This window comes from Oncorhynchus mykiss, chromosome 19, assembly GCF_057628025.1.
Source record: "Oncorhynchus mykiss isolate SJ-2025 chromosome 19, ASM5762802v1, whole genome shotgun sequence".
Lineage (NCBI taxonomy): Eukaryota > Metazoa > Chordata > Actinopteri > Salmoniformes > Salmonidae > Oncorhynchus > Oncorhynchus mykiss.
Genome location: NC_143040.1, coordinates 55654728 through 55681416, shown reverse-complemented (window position 1 = coordinate 55681416; position 26689 = coordinate 55654728). Strand labels below are relative to the sequence as shown.

At 47.3% G+C, this 26689-nt stretch overlaps 1 protein-coding gene across 4 annotated transcripts in view; it reads right to left on the bottom strand.

Annotated features, from left to right (window-relative positions):
• Nucleotides 1-26689, bottom strand: part of LOC110498012 (runt-related transcription factor 3) — an 84773-nt gene that overhangs the window by 12764 nt on the left and 45320 nt on the right. For all 4 annotated transcript variants that reach the window (XM_036954937.2, XM_036954936.2, XM_090211400.1 and 1 more), the window contains 2 exons: nt 12448-12612; nt 2244-2315 (listed from right to left, as the gene is read on the bottom strand). In XM_036954937.2, coding sequence (XP_036810832.1) covers nt 2244-2315; nt 12448-12612 — 237 coding nt within the window. The remainder of the gene's footprint in view (nt 1-2243; nt 2316-12447; nt 12613-26689) is intronic.

Below are 26689 nucleotides of genomic sequence, written 5' to 3'. Positions count from 1 at the left end.
CTCTCTCTCTCTCTCTCTCGCTGTCACACTCTCTCTCTTTGAGGTCCACTAGTCCACAGTCAAGCGTGTAACCCAGATACGGAGGGAGGTTTGCCTCATTTGCTTATGGGAGAAACTGATTTTGGTTGTTAACATAAGGACGAGCAGAGGCCGCCAGCGAGGTGTGTGTGGAGGGGTGAAGGGATGCAAATCCAGGTGCTCACCTGTGAAATGTTTACTCTGAATGCAAACGTCGACAAATAGCACCCAGGGAATGGTGTCTCAGGCAAATGAGCGGAGAGGTGGGAAAGAGAGGAAGAAAACCTCAGATCAGGCTGGCCCAGAGAGAGATAGATGGAGAGATATATCTATTCTCCTTTCATCTCCCCCACAGACCGCAGCCAGAGACAAGTGACTGTCCCATGCTTCCCAGACCATCACTGATTTGAGATGTGATGAGAGTTTTTATAGTTTTTATTATTGACCAAATGCTACAAGGATGGTCACAGTTGACATCAGTATGGCCAAGCAATACAAAGCCAGGCAAATCATGTTGGTCCACAAGCCAAAGAATAGGAGACACAAATGAACACAAATGATCTGTAGATGTTTGTATAAGCGCTTAGGCCTTGGGGTCAGAGCTTCGCATCTGATGCAAATAGAATAACACGTCAACAACCCCAAAGACCTATCCATGGTAGCCACTGTAACATGTGAGCCAAGCAAGTTTTGCATGGCCCTATTTATCACTAGCAACACGATCGAGGCATTAGGGAGTTTGTGATGATAAAACACAGAGATTTTCCTAATGTATCAACGAACCAGATATGATTTAGGAGTTTGGATAACTAAATTACCTGGATGGGTTCTATTAATATTTGTTATTGCTAAAGAGTTTGCAAGATCTGGCCAGGTGGCATGTACACTCCTATGTATTATTTATTGTCATACTAATTTATTTCTATTTCAGTCTCTTTGGAATTGGGTTGGAATTTCATGATTAGACATTGGGACCTCAACCTCAATAACAATAGTCCCCATCAAACGTCAATTCTACTTTTCACAACTTAGTGAATATCTTGCTCTGAAATGAATATCTGGCAAGGGAATTTGCCAATCTATACATTCCATCTCCTCATTCTAAATCAGGGGAAAATTATGAAACTGCTCTGTTGTTTTTGGAAATCACTGACAGTCACACCTAAAATACTGTTTTACCCCAGGGGCTTTCCTCATCAAACATATTGAAAACTTCCAGCAAGCCCAACTGATCAGTCCTACAGAAGGGTGTGTGAGTACAAGGAGCATCTAGGAGTAACATGGAAGGGTGTGTGAGCAGATGACTCAGCAGGTCTGGTGCGGTGGTTTCTGGGAAGAGGACGGGTGGGTGGCTGAGTGGCTGTGAGGCAGGAGAAGAAGAGTGCCAAAACACCATGATGGAGGGAAGCAGGGAGGGAGGGAGAGGGGAGCTACGGGGTGTTCTGGAATGTTCTGGGATCCAGAGCCCTGAGGGCAAACCGAAACACATTCCCAAAAATGTCACAACGAGTGGAACACCCATTGCCATACCCATAGTTCGAGCTTTTCCAATATCTCTATATTCATTGCACTGTGTCAGAAAAATGTTTGATTAACTATTGATGTACAATTATGATGCAGAATTTCTCAATTTGTGTCCTTAGCTCCTCTTGATGAGGTTATATTGTGTGAATTGTCTTGGGTGATATGTATATGTAGTCCAAGACTGGTAATTATGGTAATCTCTTATTGCTCGCCACACCTCTTATACTGTGCCATGATTGGGCCTGGCATGTTATGATTGAGCCTCAGAAACCAACAAACAACACTTGCAAACATCTTGCCATACTGGCCTGCACACACACGCAAAAAATTTGGGGTCATCTAAGGAGAGCAGAATGTTTGTTGTGTTTACTTCGTACTGTTGAGAGAGAGAGAGAGAGAGAGAGAGAGAGAGAGAGAGAGAGAGAGAGAGAGAGAGAGAGAGAGAGAGAGAGAGAGAGAGAGAGAGAGAGAGAGAGAGAGAGAGAGAGAGAGAGAGAGAGAGAGAGAGAGAGAGAGAGAGAGAGAGAGAGAGAGAGAGAGAGAGAGAGAGAGAGAGAGAGAGAGAGAGAGAGAGAGAGAGAGAGAGAGAGAGAGAGATAATTATAAAATAATGGAGAGAAAGCACAAGTGAGAAGAAAGACGATTCAGATGAGTTTTGGAGGATAGGACCCAGGGCAGAGTATATATTATATCTCTCTTACTTGACCATCTGAGGTCGTCCTCCACTTTGCATGTCTTCAGAGCTGGTGGGTCAATCTGGTCAGACCACAGGGCTGCAATGAACACAGATATTATGTGTTAATTAAGGAGAATTTAGACATGACACTAGCCTGCTAATACTGTAGCCTGGGCAGGTACTGAATCTGTGCGGTATGACAAAAACCTCATAACATGAGTGTTTCTAATTCTGGTGCACAGTACAAGTACAAGGTATTTAGAGATAATTGTTTCAGGTTATGATTCTGTAGTTATGTGCACTTAATGAGTCTCCTCAATGCCCTAAAAAAAGCTTGCAACATGTTTGGGGAACTGTCTACCTGTGACAGGTCTGTCTGTGCTGACTGAGCAGAGAGAAGGGCAGAGGGGGAGCTCTCACTGGAGTGAGACTGGAGAGAGGGCCTGGGAAAGCAGGGCTGATGGGTTGTTGGAGCTAACAAGAATATTTTGGTCTCTCAAGGGGCTGGTGAGCGGAGGTGTGAGGCCTTTGTTGGCCTGTCCAGTCAGCCTGTCAGGGAGAGAAGAATCCCTACTGGCGCAGCGCGTGGGACCCTGGTTCACACTCAACGGCCACACCGCAGGAGGCTGACAATTTGACATGCAAATAGTGTCTGTTTGCTCTCGGTCTGAGATGGGGCAGTTGTTACAAGCCAACCTGCACGAACCATGGACCTCAAACACCCATGCTTGTACACACACACATGCACAAACATTCTCATACAAACCCTAGTACACATACAGATTCATAGAGACACTGTCATATATCTCCTGTTAATATATTTGTATGACAGTTTTATCTATTAATGTACAATTATGAAACAGAATGTGTCAAATGTTGTCCTTAGCTGTTCTTGAAGATGTTATATAGTGTGAATAGTCTCAGGTGATATGTATATGTAGTCCAAGCCTCCTCAATTATCCTCTCTCTGTATTTTTCATGCCTCTTGTCTCAGACAGTTAACACAGACACACACACACACACACACACACACACACACACACACACACACACACACACACACACACACACACACACACACACACACACACACACACACACACACACACACACACACACGCGCACAAACATTCTCATAAACACTAGTACACATACAGATTCATAGGCATACATATTTGCATGGCAGTTTTCCATTAACATACATTAACTAAGGCCTGGAGAGTACTCTGGTCATGTCCCTGGCCCTCATCCTGCTACAGTAACACTACGCTACAGTATGAGGTGAGGAACAACATCCTAACCGCTATATTAGCAGTGGTGATCCTGACCTTGAGAGGGGCCAGGAACAGGGAGGGAGGGGTCGTTCACCTATGCCCACACTGGGCCCAGGCTGGCTGGGGCTGAGGTGTGTAAAAGCTCTCTCACCCTCGGAGCTACTCTACTTCCTCTCCAAAGGCCCAGATCAGCACTCAGCCACTGAGAGGTTCCGAGCTTCGCCCCACAATGGGAAATTCTTACACATAAATGGGGTTATTCAGAAAGGCTTCGAAGCAGCTGGTGCAATTCGCTCAAGAAAATAAACATTTTTTAAAAATATTTTGATTGGCCTGTGGACAACGTCAATACCAGCGGCACAGATTACCCCTGTTAATAAGAGGCTCGGCCCCCGGGCGGGGCCAGAGATTAGGGGGTAAGGGGTAGGTGCAGGATTGGTAGGAGACAACGGCTGCGTCACAAATATTAACGTTTTTGGGGCGGCGCCACTGATGGCTGGGAGGACACAAATAAACACACAATCTGCAGTTGAAGTGCAGTTGGAGATGAAAGGGCGTCTGCTGAGACATTTCAAACCAAGATGGCGTTCTTCCTCGTGACTCCGGATCCGGCAGCGCCTCAGAGACATGTAATGCGCCTGGCGCAATGAAGCGTGTCATTGAAACACAGTGAATGCCGGGCTTGTGCTGGCTTCCTGTTTCACTTAGGCCCTAGGCGTCGCTACGAAGAAAGAAAATGTGAGAGTCGAGAGAGAGACAGAGAGAGACAGAGGAGAGAGAGAGAGAGAGAGAGACAGAGAGAGAGAGAGAGAGAGAAAGAGAGTGAGACAGAGAGACAGAGGAGAGAGAGAGAGAGAGACAGAAGGAGAGAGAGAGAGACAGAGAAGTAGAGAGAGAGAGAGAGACAGAGAAGGAGAGAGAGAGAGACGGAAAGAGTGAGAAAGAGAGAAAGAGAGAGAGACAGAGAAGGAGAGAGTGAGAGAGAGAGAGAGAGAGAGAGAGACAGAGAGAGAGAGAGAGAGAGAGTGAGAGAGAGAGAGAGTGAGAGAGAGAGAGAGAGAGAGAGAGAGAGAGAGAGAGAGAGAGAGAGAGAGAGGGGAGGAACATGGCCTTGGCTCAGCTATGTGGGACATTTTATATGTCTTTTGAGCCCTCACTTTTAACATGAATAAAAACAAACACATTGGCTGAAAAATCCTACGTTCTATTTGAGAGCCCCGCACCCTCCCTCCTTCCCTTTCCCCTCTCCTCAGAGTCAATAGAGACTGCTCATGCACACATGTAGTGGCTGTAATTGCTGAAATGTAATACTGGACCCGGCTCTGATGTTAAATTATAACTAACACAAACAGTTGAGTCTGGTAAAAAACTTGCTTTCCCTTCTCTTTTTCTTTTGACTGTGGAGAGATGGCTTCAAAAGAGAATATTTTTTTTATTGGTGAACAAAAACATTTTCAGTTTGAGTAATTCATCCTAAGGTCAAAAAAATAGAGTGACCACAAGTGCAGCTCTTAGGCACCATAACAAATAAACTCCATGGTTGCCTTTGACATATTATGTAAATACAGCCCTGTAAAAGTAAAACGGAATCACTAGTCGCTGGTCTGGATTCCCGCTAGTTTTGGTTGCGTTTGGCCATAGAGCTCCTTTCCTGTACGGGTTTGGCACGGACCAGCATGCATTGATGCCCAAATGGAGCTTGTAGCCAACAGCCTTTCTACCAGGCTCACATCATGGTCACCTCTCTCTGGTCTTGTCCTGACATATAGTCAACGACCCACAGACCAACACAACTACCCAGTAACCACATCTGCTACTTCCAAACAGAGACATGGCCTTGCCATCTATAAGCATGTGCAATGTGCCTGGTTGCCTGCTCCAGGGACTGGCATGCTTGTTGTGTCTCACAGTGACTCTTTGTTGGTTATAATTGGTTGATCATGTCCTGCTGGCTGTTAGAGTGGGTTTGAGGCTTGAGCTAGACACAGATCCAGATTACCCAACTCCACATCCTAACATTTACCATTAGGAGGATTAAATCAAATCTGACACTGGACCAGCGGTTAAGGGCTCTGGGTCTGATCAGGGCTGTTAGTGATAGAGACTGGCGCAGGCGTTTGCTTAGGGGGCCAGCCATCTTGTTTATGTGGAGTAAACAGTGTGGTCCCTGTGGACAAGGGAGGAGGGGTAGGGCCTCACTATAGCTAGCAGGATTTTCACAACCAGAGAGAATCCAGGATAGATTCAGCTGTTTGACATTTCACCACAGTAGAATGGCTGCAGATATTTGCCATTGGAACAGTTTTGATGTATTGGAGGAGTACTTCACAGCATGTCCTGTAACCACCAGTAAATGGTTTTCATGTAACATATCACATATATACATCTCCCAGGTGTAGTGGCTTAGCATGCCAACTTGTGAATCATACTGTACATTCTATGAAGCATAATGAGAAGCTTCTTGTATTATCTTAGCCTTGATTTAATGTGCGATGAGGTTACCATAACCCCAGAACTACAGTCTCCTGGCATATGCTGACATGCCAGTCTTTAGAGGGGTCTTAACAGGGTGCTGAGATGGGATCGTCCTGGGCAGCAAGGAGGTGGTCCTTTGTTTCCTGCTCTGCTAGAATCATTAAGACTAGATCCCTCATCGGGGTGAGAGCATTAATACAACCAGAGTGTGTTTTATCACTCACAGCCATCACACACCCACACACACACACACACCTCCTCAGCAAAGCGTTTCTTGGGCCCTCATCAAAGCAGCGAGCAATTGACTAGATGGCGGAAAGTTATGCTAGTATCTGATATTCATCCAGTTAGGAACGCAGGTGTTGGAACAAATAGCATGTTAAATGATACCACCTCAAAAGGCAAAATACTTTGTATTCAACGATTAAATTGACACTGTCTTTTTTTTCTTCTAAAAACATTTAAGTTAAAAGAACAGCTCTGGTCTGGAGACCTTGTTAAAGCAGTCTGAGGCTGGTTAAGTGTGCCTCCTTTAGAAAAGAGAATGAGGAAAACTGGAATTTCTAGGATTATTTTTGCAGTGTCTCCCTGAAATCTAATTTTCTTTCCATTTAATCTTAACATCTTCAACATCTTTGCCTCTTTGTCTGCGTGGTTTGACTGGTAAAAACTGTAGACAATATACACAGGGTGCTTTAAGGAGATGGACAGCATTCTCTGAATATCATTAGAACACACACATACACATTTAGAAAACCAGAATAAAATGGTATGGTATCCGATTGTCTGAGTGTGGGATTTGCTTTACTGCTCTGGCAGAGCCACACACACACACAGCTTCCCACATGCCCTCCCGTAGGATAATTCTTCACATCTAGCAGGCTCACCTGTGGCCACGGCTGAACAAAAACAAGTGGTGAGCCGAGCGCTGGAATCCTGTCACTGCATGTGCTGTAATGAGCTCTTAATGATCCCGTCTGTCTGGAGCACTAGCAGAGCTTGCAACATTGGCACGTAACTTTGTGTGTGTGTGTCTGTGTGTGTGTATTCTGTATGTGTGTGTACGTCTGAGGAACCAGGGCAGCGTTTAGCAGACATCTCAAAAGTGTTATGTTGACGACAAAACTCAGACACTATTTCCTGGCTCAGAAATCTATATGAAGCAATGGGCTTTAGCAGGAGATTACATTGTATCTTTTCCTGTTGTTGTCGGCTGTAAACTCTGGGTTTCTGTGTAGATAATATAAAACATATTTAGCAATCAGAAGATGAGAATCCATTTCATTCTAAAGTGTTGACGGCTCATCTATTACCCAGTGATTCTCAAACAAACAGATCCAGGACTAAATGTATCTGCAAGATACAACTCTTTCTGCGATGGCTGCCAAAAGCAGAGGTGTGTGTCGTGTTTATATGTAAATACATCCCTGTATTACCAAGGGACTATTTTAGTTTGAGCTAGGTTTGTATTAGTGTGTTGTCTAAGCATGACTACTATAAATTCTGTACATGGCCATGCCCAGTGATCTGTGTCAAAGTGTACAGTACATTGGCGGCAGGTAGCCTAGTGGCTAGTAATCGAAAGGTTGCTGGTTTGAATCCCCGAGCCGACTAAGTGAAAAATATGCCGATGTGCCCATGAGCAAGGCACTTAACACTAATTACTCCTGTATGTCGCTCTGTATAAGAGCGTCTGCTAAATGAACAAAAAGTGTAAATGTAAGGTACATATAAGCCTAGGTAGAAAGGGGAGGGAAAACATCTCTCCACTGTTATTTGATTATTTTAGCATTAGCCCTGAGCTACACAGTCATGGTGGTAATACCAGAGATTAAGGTGTGTGTGATTGTACAGTCCTCCCCTCCTTGTGTCTACACACACACGAACGCACGCACACGCACACGAACACACACACTTCAGAGAGGGCCTCTAGCCTCTGGCGGGTGTTGTGTGGAATCAGTTTGGAGCTCTATGCATCTCATCCCTGGCAGCTCTGAGCCGCATGAATGTGGTGTGTCTGTGCTGAAGGAGTGTGTGCACCCAGTGTGTGTGTGTTGTATTGGTGCAGGCCTTTGAGATCTGACATGCTTATAAAGATCTGCACTGATCCCCCTGCAGCTAGGCAGACGAGTGCAGAGCACAGAGCCTTTCTTCACTTGCCATCTCACTGCTGCCCTGCTAGACAGGAAGAATTTGGAGATATTTAGCAAGCCCTTATGGATACTGTGCCGTGAAAAAGTATTTGCCCCCTTTATAATTTTCTCTACTTTTGCATATTTTTTTTACACAAAATGTTATCAGATCTTCAACCAAAACCTAATATTAGATAAAGGGAACCTGAGTGAACAAAAAACACAACAATTACAAACTTATTTCATTAAATTAATAAAATAAATAGAATGTTCTTTTGTTATTTGTAAACTCATGTTCCCTTCATCTAATACAGTTGTGTAAAGTACTTAAGTAAGAATACTTAAAGTACTAGTTAAGTCGTTTTTTTTGTATTTGTACTTAACTATTATTATTTTTTGACAACTTTTACTTTTACTTCACTATATTCCTAACAAAAATCATGTACTTTTTACTCCGTACATTTTCCCTGACACCCAGAAGTACTCATTACATTTTGAATGCTTAGCAGGACAGGAAAGTGGTCCAATGAACTTGCCTCTGATCTGGAGGACTCAATAAACACAAATGTTTTCTTTGCTTGTTTTGCCTATATTTAACTAGGCAAGTCAGTTAGGAACAAATCCTTATATTCAATGACAGCCTAGGAACAGTGTAACTGCCTTGTTCAGGGGCAGAACGGCAGATTTTTTACCTTGTCAGCTCAGAGGATTCGATCTTCCAACCTTTCGGTTACAAGTCCAACACTCTAACCACTAGGCTACCTGCCTAGTGAATGTTAGAGTGTGCCCCATGGAATTGTGCCCTCTGGTTTGCTTTATACAAGGAATTTGAAAGGATTTTTACTATTACTTTTGATATTTCAGTATATTTGAGAAATTACATTTACTTTTTACCCCTTTTTTGTGATATCCAATTGGTAGTTTCAGTCTTGTCCCATCGCTGCAACTGGCAAAGGTCGAGAGTTGGCGAAGGTCGAGAGAGACGTAGGTCGAGAGCCATGCGTCCTCTGAAACAAGACCCTGCCAAGCCGCACTGCTTCTTGACACACTGCTCATTTAACCCGGAAGCCAACCGCACCAATGTGTTGGAGGAAACACCGTACAACTGGCGACACGAGTCAGCGTGCATCCGGCCTGCCAGAAGGACTCAATAGAGCGCGATGGGACAAGGATTTTTGATACTTAAGTATATTAAAAATCAAATACTTTTAGACTTTTACTCAAGTAGTATTTTACTGGGTGACTGGGTCACTTTTACTTGAATCATTTTCTAGTAAGGTATCTTTACTTTTACCTAAGTACTTTTTCCACCACTGATCTAATATTAGGTTTTGATTGAAGATCTGATATCATTCAGTATAAAAAATATGCAAAAATAGAGAAAATCAAAAAGGGAGCAAATACTTTTTAACAGCATTGTAAGTCCATCTGGATAAGCTTACCTGCCAGGGCCGTTCCAATGACAGACAACACGCATTCACGTGCAGAACACAAACTTTAAACCATCAAGAAATGTGTAACAGTAGGACTGTCTTTAGTTGTATAGATGCTAACTACTCATGGTCCTGCTGGTCCATGGCACTGGCTGATTAACAGAGTTGTTTAAGCTCAGCTACACTACATAACCAAAGGTATGTGGACACCTGCTCGTTGAACATCTCATTCCAAAATCATTGGCATCTATATGGAGTTGGTCCCCACTTTGCTGCTATAACAGCCTCCACTCTTCTGAGAAGGCTTTCCACTAGATGTTGGAACATTGCTGCTGGGACTTGCTTCCATTCAGCCACAAAGACATTAGTGAGGTTGGCACTGATGTTGGGCGATTAGGCCTGGCTCGCAGTCGACATTCCAATTCATCCCAAAGGTGTTCAATGGGGTTGAGGTCAGGGCTCTGTGCAAGCCAGTCAAGTTCTTCCATACTGATCTCGACAAACCATTTCTGTATGGACCTAGCTTTTTTCACTGGAGGCATTGTCATGCCGAAACAGGAAAAGGCCTTCCCCAAACTGTTGCCACAAAGTTGGAAGCACAGAATCGTTCAGAATGCCATTGTATAATGTAGCATTAAGATTTCCCTTCACTGGAACTAAGGGGCCTAGCCCAAACCATGAAAAACAGCCCCAGACCGTTATTCCTCCTCCACCAACCTTTATAGGGGCAGGTAGCCAAACCCAGATTCGTCCATCAGCCTGCCATATGGTGAAGCGTTATTCATCACTCAAGAGAACGTGTTTCCACTGCTCCAGAGTCCAATGGCAGCGATTTTTACACCACTCCAGCCGACACCATGGAAACCCAATTCATGAAGCTCCTGGCGAACAGTTATTGTGCCGACCTTGATTCAAGAGGCAGTTTGGAACTCGGTAGTGAGTGTTACAAACGATGACAGACGATTTTTACGCGCTATGCACTTCAGCATTCAGCGGTCCCGTTCTGTGAGCATGTGTGGCTTCACTTCATGGCTTAGCCGTTGTTGCTCCTAGACGTTTCAGAACTTACAGATGACCGGGGCAGCTCTAGCAGGGCAGAAATTTGATGAACTGATTTGTTGGAAAGGTGGCATCCTATGACAGTGCCACATTGAAAGTCACTGAGCTCTTCAGTAAGGCCATTCTACTGCCAATGTGTGTCTGTGGAGATGTAGAATCCAGTCATTTGAAGGGGTGTCCAAATACTTTTGTATATATAGTGTATCTAGGTTACAGTGGTGAGTCAGGAGTACAAGGCTAAACCCCATGTACCGAGATATACACTTCCACCAACAGAGAGCAAAACACTCCTAAACACCTTTACAACACACTGATATAGGCTCATTAACTGGGAAGGAGCCTCACTCTGTCTGTCAGCCTTAACCCCCTGCATGAGAACTAGGGAGTGGGTGAGAGAGGACAGTGTCTGTGTGTGTGTCTGTGTGCATATGCGTGTGCATATTAGTGTTTTGTCTGCACACTTCCAGACATGCCATCATGTTCAGAAGCTCTGACATATGTCTGTGAGCAAACCTCCACCCACGTACCCCCTTTCCCATTAGACACACACACACACACACACACACACACACACACACACACACACACACACACACACACACACACACACACACACACACACACACACACACACACACACACACACACACACACACACACACACACACACACACACACACACACACACACACACACATTCCCCTCCTCCACACTGTCTCAACTGCAGATCTGCCCTGTTAAGCCAGTCAGCCTGAGACTGACGTGATTGCAGAGGTACCAGGTGGCTGTGAGATTCCTGAGGCTGTAGTGTGACATGGTGAACCAGCCCCAGTGCTCCAGTCAGGCTGTTTGGCAGGGATCAGGGTTCCACCTAGCCCCAGACTAGACCCTGCGTCCTGCTCTCTGCGGCCCCGGGCCTCACCGACGCAGGGCATCCGGGGACAGAGCTGGCGTGAGTGAGCGGCCCCTGCCAGTAAATGTACTGGACCCTCCCCCAGGTCTGGGCTCTCATATCAGCAGGGAGGGTTGCACTCAACCTTGGGCCTCAGCCTGCCACATAAAACTAACTCAACCTTGGGCCTCAGCCTGCCACATAAAACTAACTCAACCTGGGGCCTCAGCCTGCCACATAAAACTAACTCAACCTGAGGCCTCAGCCTGCCACGTACAGACTAACTCAACCTGGGGCCTCAGCCTGCCACATAAAACTAACTCAACCTGAGGCCTCAGCCTGCCACGTACAGACTAACTCAACCCGGGGCCTCAGCCTGCCACATAAAACTAACTCAACCTGAGGCCTCATCCTGCCACGTACAGACTAACTCAACCTGGGGCCTCAGCATGCCACATACAGACTAACTCAACCTGGGGCCTCAGCCTGCCACATACAGACTAACTCAACATGGGGGCCTCAGCCTGCCACTTACAGACTAACTCAACATGGGGCCTCAGCCTGCCACATACAGACTAACTCAACATGGGGCCTCAGCCTGCCAAATACAGACTAACTCAACATGGGGCCTCAGCCTGCCACATAAAACTAACTCAACCTGGGGCCTCAGCCTGCCACATACAGACTAACTCAACCTGGGGCCTCAGCCTGCCACATACAGACTAACTCAACCTGGGGCCTCAGCCTGCCACATACAGACTAACTCAGCCCATAGAGATAAAGTTAGAGCAACACTGTCAGTTCATTATGTGTCACAGTTAGGGAGAGGCATTTGTAGACCAAACCTCTATACAGTACTGTAGCAGAACGTGGAGTGTTTGTGATGAGTGAGCAGCTCTGAATTGGGACAGACAGAGTGAAAGAGTCAGTGTGATAGGGGTTCCTGTGTGGTCAGTGGTCCTACCTTGTATCTGGGACTGGGTGGAGGGCCCCAGGTGGCTCTGGTGCATGGGCCGGGGCTGGGGGTTACCAGGCCCCATCCTCAGGCTGGCCCGCTGGTAGCGCTCAATCTCTGTCAGCCTATCAGAGAACTGCATCTTCTGGGGATCCTCTAGCTTCACCCTGTGTCCTGAGGGAGGATGAGAGAAGGACACAGAGAGAGAAAATGAGAGAGAGAGGAGACCCAAGTTACCACCTACACAGCCGGGAAATCATGGCACTTTATTCATTTTCCACAGCGGTAGTAAATAGTCAAAAATAGAAAAAACAACAGTACATCCAAATGTTATGTCTGCTGTAATATTTCAGTTTTTCTTTCCTCAGATCTCTCCATGGCACCAACAGTTTACTAGGCCTTGTGAGTCTGTTTTGAAGTGGGAGGGTATATATTGGCGATAGGGGATAGTACAGTGACATAATCATATTATATGAATAAAGCCCTCTGTTCTCCACCAACTAATCTATTTAAATCGGATTATAGAAAAGAACAGTAGCCAAGTTTACTTAGAAATAGAAACATATGAATAGAATGTTGACAGGCAGTGGTGTTGTGGTTGGGCTAAACCTGCACCTGCCTTTGTGTTATAATCAGATACATGGAATACCACTAATACTCTATCTAGTGTATAACAATAGTACTAGCTTAATAATACAATAATTACATGATAAGGATAGTATGAAATAGGTTATAATTACAGCAACAGAAAATACTGCGAATCTATCCCCTTATCCCCTAACTTGTCGACTCAACAGTACAACCCCAGTACAACCCCAGTACAACCCCAGTATAACCCCGGTATAACCCAGCACAGCCCCAGCACAACCCCAGTACAACCCCATTACAACCCCAGTATAACTCAATACAACCCCAAAACATCCCCAGTATAACCCCAGTACAACCCCAGTATAACCCCGGTATAACCCAGCACAGCCCCAGCACAACCCCAGTACAACCCCATTACAACCACAGTATAACCACAGTACAACCCCAGTATAACCTCAGTACAACCCCAGTATAACGCCAGTACAACCCCAGTATAACCTCAGTACAACCTCAGTATAACGCCAGTATAACCCGAGTACAACCCCAGTATAACGCCAGTATAACCCCAGTACAACCTCAGTATAACACCAGTACAACCCCAGTATAAAGCCAGTACAACCCCAGTATAACGGCAGTATAACCCCAGTACAACCCCAGTATAACGGCAGTATAACCCCAGTACAACCTCAGTATAATGCCAGTACAACCTCAGTATAACGCCAGTACAACCTCAGTATAAACCCAGTATAACCTCAGTACAACCTCAGTATAACCCCAGTACAACACCACAGACTGGGTCTACTTGTCCAAATAGTGACTATACTGTACGTCTCACAGCGACTCAGGGCTGACAAAGCAGTCACTCAGTGAGGGAAACACCCAGACATCCCTCCTAGACTATAGCACTCATACTGGAACACACTGTGTGGACGTGTTGCACATGTGTGCATGTTCGTGGAGGTGTGTGTGATGAGAAAGATTGGAATGTATGAATTAAAGCATATTTGACACCTCGCATACATCCGATCTGAAGACGACGCAGAAAGACCAAATTCTACAAGCAAACCCTTATCACTTTAATATCTCTTCCACTGAAAAGCTTTCCATAAAAGGCATACTTACAGTACAAGGCTAATTCAATGCAATCTTTCTCAATCATATTTAACATGTGATGTCACACACACACACACACACACACACACACACACACACACACACACACACACACACACACACACACACACACACACACCTAAATGCCATACGTGAGTCCGGATGAGGGACTCCTCTAATGGAGGAAGGGCTTTTAATGTAACTATCAATGCAACAAACACATGTCTGAAAGAACATGTATACATTCTGTGGTTTTCTCCCTGGCATCTCTAATGTGAAGTAATGGCTAGATTTGAATATTTTATCACTATATAAAGGGGGCCAGCAGACGGACTGATATGGATTTTGCCCGCCCTCTCTCCAGACTGACCCATGGGCAATATATCTTCCCTCCTGCGACTTGACCCATGGGTAATATATCCTGCCGTTTACCGCTCTGTCCATTTGGTAGAGATCACTCCCTCTCTTTACATAAAATGTAGTATTCTCTATCCCCCCCCCCAACACACACCCTTTCACACACAGACATACACATAACAATTATGTGGATTGAGCTTGACTCCCAAGTAGAATAGTCTACATTACAATGGTGCCACGACTAGACACAGACACATTCAAGTCATCGCTCTCAAATGCAAACATACTGTAGATAAATAACCATCACCCAAACTACAACATCGGCCCCTCAAACACACCACATGACCAGTAACAAACACACCACATGACCAGTAACAAACACACCACATGACCAGTAACAAACACACCAACACAGGCCCCTCAAACACACCACATGACCAGTAACAAACACACCAACACAGGCCCCTCAAACACACCAACATAGGCCCCTCAAACACACCAAATGACCAGTAACAAACACACCAACACAGGCCCATCAAACACACCACATGACCAGTAACAAACACACCACCACATGACCAGTAACAAACACACCACCACATGACCAGTAACAAACACACCACATGACCAGTAACAAACACACCAACACAGGCCCATCAAACACACCACATGACCAGTAACAAACACACCACCACATGACCAGTAACAAACACACCAACACAGGCCCCTCAAACACACCAACATAGGCCCCTCAAACACACCACATGACCAGTAACAAACACACCAACACAGGCCCATCAAACACACCACATGACCAGTAACAAACACACGACCACATGACCAGTAACAAACACACCACATGACCAGTAACAAACACACCACCACATGACCAGTAACAAACACACCACCACATGACCAGTAACAAACACACCAAACACATGAATACTCACACTGGGATCAACACCCTCTCAGTGTGAGTATGTGAGTATAGGAGTGTGACGGTTTGTGTGTGTGTGTGTGTGTGTGTGTGTGTGTGTGTGTGTGTGTGTGTGTGTGTGTGTGTGTGTGTGTGTGTGTGTGTGTGTGTGTGTGTGTGTGTGTGTGTGTGTGTTGCTGCATGCGTGTGTGTGTGTGTGTGTGTGTGTGTGTGTGTGTGTGTGTGTGTGTGTGTGTGTGTGTGTTGCTGCATGCGTGTGTGTGTGTGTGTGTGTGTGTTGCTGCATGCGTGTGTGTGTGTGTGTGTGTGTGTGTGTGTGTGTGTGTGTGTGTGTGTGTGTGTGTGTGTGTGTGTGTGTGTGTGTGTGTGTGTTGCTGCGTGCGTGTGTGTGTGTGTGTGTGTGTGTATATATAAGTAATGTCTGAATGTGGGCTGTTTGACTGCTCAACATGTCCAGCTGTCTGTGTTGGGAGTCAGACGTAAAAAACGCAGAAGGATGTAGTAATAGTGAGTGACCCCACCTATAAACCAACCATCTCACTATGACACAGGGACACAGTCTGGGGGAAACGGCCCTCCAAATATAGACCCATGTGTGTCCCCTAGTGCAGTTATTAAGAGGTGAACACCAGGTCAGGAAAATGATACATCCCACAGCTCTGTGGAAGAAGACAACAACCAGGCAAAAACAACCAGGGGAAAAATGAATCATTGTTAACTTTTTTCTGTGGCCTGTGTTGGTCTGGGATGAACTGGCTGGTGCTTTGGTGATGAAAGAGATCATACCGCTTGATCACCCACGTGTGTACACGCACACACACACACACAAATGCACGCGCACGCACGCACGCACGCACGCACGCACGCACACACACACACACACACACACACACACACACACACACACACACACACACACACACACACACACACACACACACACACACACACACACACACACACACACACACACAGCAGTAGCTCAGGTCCAGCTGGCAGGGAGTGTGGTGATGACACACTGTTCTGTACTTCCAGTAGGGGTTGGCCAGCCAATGTTACCATGAGAGAGAACCATAGGAGCAGAGCAGACAGAGGCTTCATTAGGATCCGGCCTGGTGCTCATTACCCCAAACCCCACAGTTACTGTTAACACTACAAGTCAACTCACATGGTTGACTATAGCTCTCCTCTCTCCCCCCTCTTTACCCCCTTCTCTCTCTCTCTCCCCCCTCTTTACCCCCTTCTCTCTCTCTCTCTCCCCCGTCTTTCTCCCCTTCCCTCTCTGTCCCTCCCTTTTTTATATATAAGAGAAGACTTCAACAGTTTTCCATGTGGAAGCTAACATACAGCATTTACAGTATATACAACCTTCCTCCTCTTGTCTTCTCTTAGACATCACCCTTCTAAGCCTCATAGAGAGGAAATGGATTGGTGCAATGGTGGCGGGTCTTGTAGAGAAATACAACCGACATGGTCGTGAGAGTCTCATTTAGTTTAGGCCATTCGGACGCTACAGACAATTCTGTGGGAAGACAGATTTTCGGGATGTGTCAGTGTTACATAGGTGGATGCAGTGAATTGAGACACATCCAATGCAAATTAAAAAAACATATCTTGAGTTTAAACAGAAAGATTTTTATGGGGATTTTTGTATTATGCTAATTAGATTCCCACAGGGGCACGTATATCGACTCTAGGTTAAGAGACAGACAGAGCCCTTTGCCTGATGCTGTTCAATGCAGTGTTTAAACATCTTTTTAGGCCTGACCCCGCTCATCCATGTGTCTGGTAGAACGCCAGAGGTTGACTCCCACTCTGTAGGGTCTCGACCAGGGTTCTCTGTGCACCACGGACCCATTTCGGAGGGGATTCTGTGGTGGATGAATATTTTATGTGTCAGGGTGCACTTAGGAAAGAATGCCCAGTTGTTTCTCTATGATATCATAACCACAAGATAGAGCTGGGAGATGGAGGCCAACAGGGAGGCAGGGATGATGTGGTTCAAACACCAGCGCTCAATACATGGAAGAGGTAAAATGGATGCCAGAAGCTGTAGATTTACTAGCTTCCTCTCTAGATGGCTGTTGCATCATCTTACAGCATTATAAGGACTGTGAGGACCAAATAAAAAGGTTGATATAAAATGTCTGGTATTAATGATGTACTGAAAATCCATTTCACTGAAAATCTCTGTAGGAATAATGGCTGTGCTTTTCCCACCCACCGTTTCTGTTTTCTTTGGCCAATACAATACCATTTATCAGCAGATTAACTGAAGACAGAGGGCCTTGATGCCCCCCATGTTTTTTTGTGCTCTTCAGAATATGTAGATAGGTTCAAGTGTAACAGATAAGATACATCCGTGTGGGAAACTGACCATGTGACTGGTCCCTTTGAATTGAAACACTGAAGAGCAAAATGATCAACCCTGATCGCCTACAAAATGACATTGAGCCACAAGGAGCAGAATGATTAAGGTTAGTACTTATGGAACGTAGACCTGTGCCAACGGGCAACTCTTACCAAGAGCTGACCAACCCCTTCAGACCAGACGTGCCAATCTCAGCGAGTCCCACCCTAACCCCCTAAAGCCCATATCAGTGGAACACAGAGACAGTGTTTGCTCAGAGGGTGCTAATGACAGCTCCTAAACGCTGACGGGTCCAGCTGAATGATCACCCGATATGGCCCCTTTCCTCCCTCACCCCTGTGCCGCTCCTTTTTTTCTAACATTGAAAGAAAGAAACATATGTTCCCTTCCAATGAGAGACACATTAAACACAAGCTCTTTTTAGTAAAGGGCTGGGCGTGCTTTCAGGGGCAAAGTGAAACTCTATCTGGACTGCAAATGGCAATACGTGCCTTGGCCCGGACCCAGATCTGTGCTGAATATATTTGAAGTGTAAATATTTGTATTCGTCGTATAAATGGACTTGGTAGGCCCTTGATAACAGACTAGAATTGGTTGAGTGCCTGTATCAGACTGAAAACTATAACACGTCTATAAGGACTGTGCACTCTGCCTGTATACAGAATAGGTGTACATAGTAAGTGAGAGGGATTATGTGTCAGTCCTACACCAATAGCTGTAGTGCAGAGTTCTGGGTTTGTTTAGCTCTATTATTAGGACATGTTGATGCCAGCCTCTCCCTGTCTGATTCACAGCTTGACAAAAACAACACATTCGACTAACATGCTGCTGTTGAGTGTGTTGAGGGACGTGTGTGTGAGTGTGTGTATTAGGGAGGAATATTTCAAGGCAATAGGCCCTATACTTTCTATACTGAACTGTAAACTCTCTGACTGTTTCTATCCTGAACTATAAGCTCTCTTAACTGTTTCTTCGTCAGTCAGAAACGTCAACCTGCTTGAGAACGACAGTTGAGAGTTTGTTGTAGTGGCGTTGGCTGGGTTGCTAGCAAACTTCCGCTTTGTATTGGAGCTCGAATACGTTTCAACATCTGTTGAGCGAAGCGTTGCACACCTGTCTTCCTCTTCCTCCTATCTTGACTATTTTGCCTCCCCCTTTCCCCTACCCTCTCTTACTTCCCTTTTCACTATCACTGGTACCATCAAGATGCCTGAGGCATTAGCGATTACACTGCCACAGCAATGCAACCAATGACAGAGTTGGGCTTTAGAGGCTGTCCAATCATAGATCAGTTTGAGGCTGACCCAGAAGGATGTGGGTTTTATTATTGAATAGTGTTTGTGTTTAGTCTGTTTATAGTCTGGCTCTAAATTAGTCTCAAAAACACACAGACACACAGAAACACCACACAAGCAATGAACTCTTTCAATGCAATGAATGTATCTTGTTATATATTGATGTCCATGTCATGAACTGAATGGATGCAGTATTTCACTGTAAACTATCACCATGAGACGGACTACCTTTAGTATTCCATAATACTTATGTGGCTGTGACTAGTACACTGCCCTCATGTTTTTTTTAACCTGAATGTGGGACACTGCTGCTTGATGATGCCTGTGCTTTTTTATTTCTCTCTGTAATATTTTGATAGGTAATGTACCGGTGGGATTTCCACAGCCTACACCAATCTATCAGGGGAGGTTTAGCTAAGCCTGGCTCTCTCCCCAACCTGTTACTGCTGCCTGTCTGTATGCATGCATGCATGTCTGTCTGTCTCAGAGGCAGATGTTAGCTAGGCTTCCCCTGGGGACCATACTCAGCCTGAAATCCCCCTGTCTACAGCAGGGCTGAAAACCCACTCACAGCAGGGGAGAAAATGTGAGACTGTGTGTGTGAGCACAGATCCAGCCTTCCTGTCTTGATGAAGGGATAAGGCTGCGTAGCAGGAGTGTAGTTAGATGTGTGTGTGTGTGTGTGTGTGTGTGTGTGTGTGTGTGTGTGTGTGTGTGTGTGTGTGTGTGTGTGTGTGTGTGTGTGTGTGTGTGTGTGTGTGTGTGTGTGATTAGAAAGGAATAGGGGCTATGCCTGGGGCAGGTCAGGGCAGGCAGTATGAGTGGAGGGGTGCAGGCCCACCCACATCCACTAACAATACAGAGAGGCCCGTAGCACTGAGCAATCATCTCTCTGTTGTTCCACCATACTATGTATGTATTTCCTCTGGTGGAGGGGAGGGGTGATGTGTGTTAGTAGGAGGGAGGCAGTAAAGGTGGGTGAGGGAGGGGGTGAGGAGAGGGTGAGGGAGAGGGTGAGGAGAGGGTGAGGTAGCCGGTGAGGAGAGTACAGGGTGAAGGAGGTTGTTTTTCAGCACCTCTTTGGATGGTTGCCTGAGCACAACCCTTCCCATGCTGCAGACTCAGCCTGCTGAACAGAGAGGGCCCTTTTTCACCCCAGTGACAGATCATATTAAAGAAACAAGCTGCTCTGAGAGTGTTGTTTTAGCTCTGGTGAGAGGTTGTAGGGGTTGCAAGGCTGTGTGTACAGGGGTAGCCAGGGTGTGCTAAGCAGTGAGGTGTCCTCGCAGATCTGTTGGAAAGGAAAGCAACCATCGTTGTCACGTGTCAACGCAACGCTAGCAGACGTGTCAAAGGTTTCACACCTCGGTGCGCATAAACTTAAACACAAACACCTACGCACGTATAGCTACGAGCATGCAAAGGCCATTTTGGCACACACACACACACACACATACCGCTCAGAGTAACAACTGACAGGAAGAAAGACTCCGGCTGTGTCAATGGGCAGGTGTAACTTTTCCTCTGTATTTGTGTGTGTGTGTGTGTGTGTGTGTGTGTGTGTGTGTGTGTGTGTGTGTGTGTGTGTGTGTGTGTGTGTGTGTGTGTGTGTGTGTGTGTGTGTGTGTGTGTGTGTGTGTGTGTGTGTGTGAGTGAGTGATTAGCGGGGAGAGTGGAAGATGTCTGCATTCGTGATTCAGACTCATCCAGACAGGTTTAGCCAGACTGGCAAAATTAGAACTGGAAAAGTAAAAGTGTGTGTGTTCTTGTGGGTAAGTGTGTGTATGAGGAGGTTGCTGTGTAAATGTATGTCAGTTTCCAGTGATGGGGTTCCAAGGTCTGTCCATAAACAGCATTTAAACAGGGGACTGGTAGCGCTGAATGTGTACAAGAATATATATTTTTATTGTTGCAATATCTAAGTGTCTTAATGGGTTTGGACGCCAGGAAGAGTAGCTGCTGCCTTGGCAGCATGGGGATCCCTAATAAATACAAATAGAAATGATGTTGTACACTTTAATCTTGAATATGATCAAGGTCAGCAGAGTGCCACAGGAAGAAGCCCTGGTCACATTCTCATAGTACAGACCAGACATTCAAATTCAGTGGTTAGTATAAACTGATGTTTGAACCACAGGTTGAAGAAGCTTCTCTCCTCCATGTTTGCCCATGGGATTACTCAGTCCTCCAGCTCTGGAACCAACATTACATCTCCAAACACCTATTATTTGCTGCCTGTTCCTTAATATGAAGTCCCAGAAAAATAAACATGTCAACCCCATGGGTTTCCAGTAAGCCACAGATACTTCTTCCCACTATCCACCCCCTCCCAAACACCCCTCGCCATAGAAAAACGGTTTATTGTCATAATGCAGTAAGGGAGTAAATATTCCAACTCATGGGACATTTATTTTTCTAAATGGAGATCTGAACCTTTATTAAATGAGGTCTAAAAGGTGGTAATGGCTCCCTCTTGTATGGGTGAGAGTAAATAAGGAAGAAGCAGTACATAGAGTGGGCTTATACTTCTCTCCACTGGTAGGTAAACAGGAAAGACGTTTGGGCTGTGAGTTTGGGGGAGGAAGGGGAGCTGAGTTTGGGTATGAAATTGGCTTTTCTGTGTTTCTGAGAAAAAGTCCCCTGGCAGCCTCACTTCCATCATCAGGGAGAATTAAAAGCACTTGCTGAGGTCTCTTTATAGAATTCTGTAATTGTTTGTGTGTCCACTTGCTGCGTATGACATCAGCGAATATCAAGTTCAAATGTTGTTGAGCGCATTCTATCCCCCACCCCCCTCCACCCCCTGCATGTTTGTGTGTGTTTGTCCAACCAGACAGGAGCAGACAGGAGCCTATATGACTAACCTGAGGAGTAGAAAGGGGGCACAACAAAGCAGTAGACAATGCTATGCTCGTCCTTTTTTCCTCCTTGATAGAAACTTCTGCATTCATGTCACAAGGACTTTCAGAACAGCAAACAGAGACACAGTAAACCGTGATGAGAAGAAAAAGTGATGGGCTAACTGAATGGTTTAGCTCTTTCTCTCTCCCTCTCTGTCTAAATTCCTTGTCTGCGGTATTTAGGCTCATTTGCAGTGCTTGGGCTTAAGTGGCATTATCTACAGTTCACTCATAGAAAAATTAGTGCTATCTAGAACCTTGTAGGGTTCTTCGGCTGTCCCCATAGGAGATCGCTTTGAAGAACCCTTTTTGGTTGCAGGTAGAAACCTTTTGGTCCCAAGTTTGGTTCCACTTTCTACAGCGTGTTCTACATGGAACCAAAAAGGGTTCTACCTGGAACCAAAAAGGGTTCTACCTGGAACCAAAAACAGTTATCCTATGGGACCGGGTAGTTGAGGGGTTTGGGGATAGCTGAGGGGTTTGGGTAGCTGAGGGGTTTGGGGTAGTTGAGGGGTTTGGAGGTAGCTGAGGGGTTTGGGGATAGCTGAGCGGTTTGGGGTAGTTGAGGGGTTTGGGGATAGCTGAGGGGTTTGGAGGTAGTTGAGGGGTTTGGGGTAGCTGAGGGGTTTGGAGGTAGCTGAGGGGTTTGGGTAGCTGAGGGGTTATGGGTTTGGGGTAGTTGAGGGGTTTGGGGGTAGCTGAGGGGTTTGGGGATAGCTGAGCGGTTTGGGGTAGTTGAGGGGTTTGGGGATAGCTGAGGGGTTTGGAGGTAGTTGAGGGGTTTGGGGTAGCTGAGGGGTTTGGAGGTAGCTGAGGGGTTTGGGTAGCTGAGGGGTTATGGGTTTGGGGTAGTTGAGGGGTTTGGGGGTAGCTGAGGGGTTTGGGTAGCTGAGGGGTTTGGGGATAGCTGAGGGGTTTGGAGGTAGCTGAGGGGTTTGGGTAGCTGAGGGGTTTGGGGTAGTTGAGGGGTTTGGGGGTAGCTGAGGGGTTTGGGTAGCTGAGGGGTTTGGGGTAGTTGAGGGGTTTGGGGGTAGCTGAGGGGTTTGGGTAGCTGAGGGGTTTGGGGTAGTTGAGGGGTTTGGGTAGCTGAGGGGTTTGGGGATAGCTGAGCGGTTTGGGGTAGTTGAGGGGTTTGGGGATAGCTGAGGGGTTTGGAGGTAGTTGAGGGGTTTGGGGTAGCTGAGGGGTTTGGAGGTAGCTGAGGGGTTTGGGTAGCTGAGGGGTTATGGGTTTGGGGTAGTTGAGGGGTTTGGGGGTAGCTGAGGGGTTTGGGGATAGCTGAGCGGTTTGGGGTAGTTGAGGGGTTTGGGGATAGCTGAGGGGTTTGGAGGTAGTTGAGGGGTTTGGGGTAGCTGAGGGGTTTGGGGATAGCTGAGCGGTTTGGGGTAGTTGAGGGGTTTGGGGATAGCTGAGGGGTTTGGAGGTAGTTGAGGGGTTTGGGGTAGCTGAGGGGTTTGGAGGTAGCTGAGGGGTTTGGGTAGCTGAGGGGTTATGGGTTTGGGGTAGTTGAGGGGTTTGGGGGTAGCTGAGGGGTTTGGGTAGCTGAGGGGTTTGGGGATAGCTGAGGGGTTTGGAGGTAGCTGAGGGGTTTGGGTAGCTGAGGGGTTTGGGGTAGTTGAGGGGTTTGGGGGTAGCTGAGGGGTTTGGGTAGCTGAGGGGTTTGGGGTAGTTGAGGGGTTTGGGGGTAGCTGAGGGGTTTGGGTAGCTGAGGGGTTTGGGGTAGTTGAGGGGTTTGGGTAGCTGAGGGGTTTGGAGGTAGTTGAGGGGTTTGGGGTAGTTGAGGGGTTTGGGGGTAGCTGAGGGGTTTGGGTAGCTGAGGGGTTTGGGGATAGCTGAGCGGTTTGGGGATAGTTGAGGGGTTTGGGGTAGTTGAGGGGTTTGGGGGTAGTTGAGGGGTTTGGGGTAGCTGAGGGGTTTGGAGGTAGCTGAGGGGTTTGGGTAGCTGAGGGGTTATGGGTTTGGGGTAGTTGAGGGGTTTGGGGGTAGCTGAGGGGTTTGGGGATAGCTGAGCGGTTTGGGGTAGTTGAGGGGTTTGGGGATAGCTGAGGGGTTTGGAGGTAGTTGAGGGGTTTGGGGTAGCTGAGGGGTTTGGAGGTAGCTGAGGGGTTTGGGTAGCTGAGGGGTTATGGGTTTGGGGTAGTTGAGGGGTTTGGGGGTAGCTGAGGGGTTTGGGTAGCTGAGGGGTTTGGGGATAGCTGAGGGGTTTGGAGGTAGCTGAGGGGTTTGGGTAGCTGAGGGGTTTGGGGTAGTTGAGGGGTTTGGGGGTAGCTGAGGGGTTTGGGTAGCTGAGGGGTTTGGGGTAGTTGAGGGGTTTGGGGGTAGCTGAGGGGTTTGGGTAGCTGAGGGGTTTGGGGTAGTTGAGGGGTTTGGGTAGCTGAGGGGTTTGGGGATAGCTGAGCGGTTTGGGGTAGTTGAGGGGTTTGGGGATAGCTGAGGGGTTTGGAGGTAGTTGAGGGGTTTGGGGTAGCTGAGGGGTTTGGAGGTAGCTGAGGGGTTTGGGTAGCTGAGGGGTTATGGGTTTGGGGTAGTTGAGGGGTTTGGGGGTAGCTGAGGGGTTTGGGGATAGCTGAGCGGTTTGGGGTAGTTGAGGGGTTTGGGGATAGCTGAGGGGTTTGGAGGTAGTTGAGGGGTTTGGGGTAGCTGAGGGGTTTGGGGATAGCTGAGCGGTTTGGGGTAGTTGAGGGGTTTGGGGATAGCTGAGGGGTTTGGAGGTAGTTGAGGGGTTTGGGGTAGCTGAGGGGTTTGGAGGTAGCTGAGGGGTTTGGGTAGCTGAGGGGTTATGGGTTTGGGGTAGTTGAGGGGTTTGGGGGTAGCTGAGGGGTTTGGGTAGCTGAGGGGTTTGGGGATAGCTGAGGGGTTTGGAGGTAGCTGAGGGGTTTGGGTAGCTGAGGGGTTTGGGGTAGTTGAGGGGTTTGGGGGTAGCTGAGGGGTTTGGGTAGCTGAGGGGTTTGGGGTAGTTGAGGGGTTTGGGGGTAGCTGAGGGGTTTGGGTAGCTGAGGGGTTTGGGGTAGTTGAGGGGTTTGGGTAGCTGAGGGGTTTGGAGGTAGTTGAGGGGTTTGGGGTAGTTGAGGGGTTTGGGGGTAGCTGAGGGGTTTGGGTAGCTGAGGGGTTTGGGGATAGCTGAGCGGTTTGGGGATAGTTGAGGGGTTTGGGGTAGTTGAGGGGTTTGGGGGTAGCTGAGGGGTTTGGGTAGCTGAGGGGTTTGGAGGTAGTTGAGGGGTTTGGAGGTAGTTGAGGGGTTTGGAGGTAGTTGAGGGGTTTGGAGGTAGTTGAGGGGTTTGGGGTAGTTGAGGGGTTTGGGGGTAGCTGAGGGGTTTGGGTAGCTGAGGGGTTTGGAGGTAGTTGAGGGGTTTGGAGGTAGTTGAGGGGTTTGGGGTAGTTGAGGGGTTTGGGGTAGTTGAGGGGTTTGGGGGTAGCTGAGGGGTTTGGGTAGCTGAGGGGTTATGGGATAGCTGAGGGGTTTGGGGATAGCTGAGGGGTTTGGGGTAGTTGAGGGGTTTGGGGTCATTGAGGGTTTGGGGATAGCTGAGGGGTTTGGGGATAGCTGAGGGGTTTGGGGTAGTTAGGGGTTTGTGGGTACCTGAGGGGTTTGGGGTAATTAGGGGTGTGGGGGTAGCTGAGGGGTTTGGGGTAGTTAGGAGGTTGGGGTAGTTGAGTGGTTTGGGGTAGTTAGGAGGTTGGGGTAGTTGAGGGGTTTGGGGATAGCTGAGGGGTTTGGGGATAGCTGAGGGGTTTGGGTAGTTGAGGGGTTTGGGGTAGGTTGAGAGGTTTGGGGTAGGTTGAGAGGTTTGGGGTAGGTGAGGGGTTTGGGGTAGTTGAGGGGTTTGGGGTAGTTGAGGGGTTTGGGGATAGCTGAGGGGTTTGGGGTAGTTAGTGTTTGGGGCTAGCTGAGGGGTTTGGGGTAGTTGAGGGGTTTGGGGTAGTTGAGGGTTTGGGGATAGCTGAGGGGTTTGGGGATAGCTGAGGGGTTTGGGGTAGTTAGGGGTTTGTGGGTAGCTGAGGGGTTTGGGGTAGTTAGGGGTGTGGGGGTGTGTGGGTAGCTGAGGGGTTTGGGGTAGTTAGGAGGTTGGGGTATTTGAGTGGTTTGGGGTAGTTAGGAGGTTGGGGTAGTTGAGGGGTTTGGGGTAGGTTGAGAGGTTTGGGGTAGGTTGAGAGGTTTGGGGTAGGTGAGGGGTTTGGGGTAGGTGAGGGGTTTGGGGTAGGTGAGGGGTTTGGGGTAGTTGAGGATTTATGGGTAGTTGAGGGGTTTGGGGATAGTTGAGGGGTTTGGGGGTAGCTGAGGGGTTTGGGGATAGCTGAGGGGTTTGGGGAGTTGAGGGGTTTGGGGTAGTTGAGGGGTTTGGGGTAGTTGAGGGGTTTGGGGATAGCTGAGGGGTTTGGGTAGCTGAGGGGTTTGGGGTAACTGAGAGGTTTGGGGTAGGTTGAGAGGTTTGGGGTAGGTGAGGGGTTTGGGGTAGATGAGGGGTTTGGGGTAGTTGAGGAATTTGGGGTAGGTGAGCGGTTTGGGGGGAGCTGAGGCCTAGTGTTTCCCTTTAGGGCGTTGTACAGGGTGCTGATGGGGCTATGGGTCACAGCAGCCAGGGTCAAAGAGTAATCACTTCTGCCTTCTCAGCCCTACCTCTCCACTAATGAAGGTCCTAATCATGCCATGGCTCTACAGGCCTCACCTCACCTCAGCTCACCTCTACCT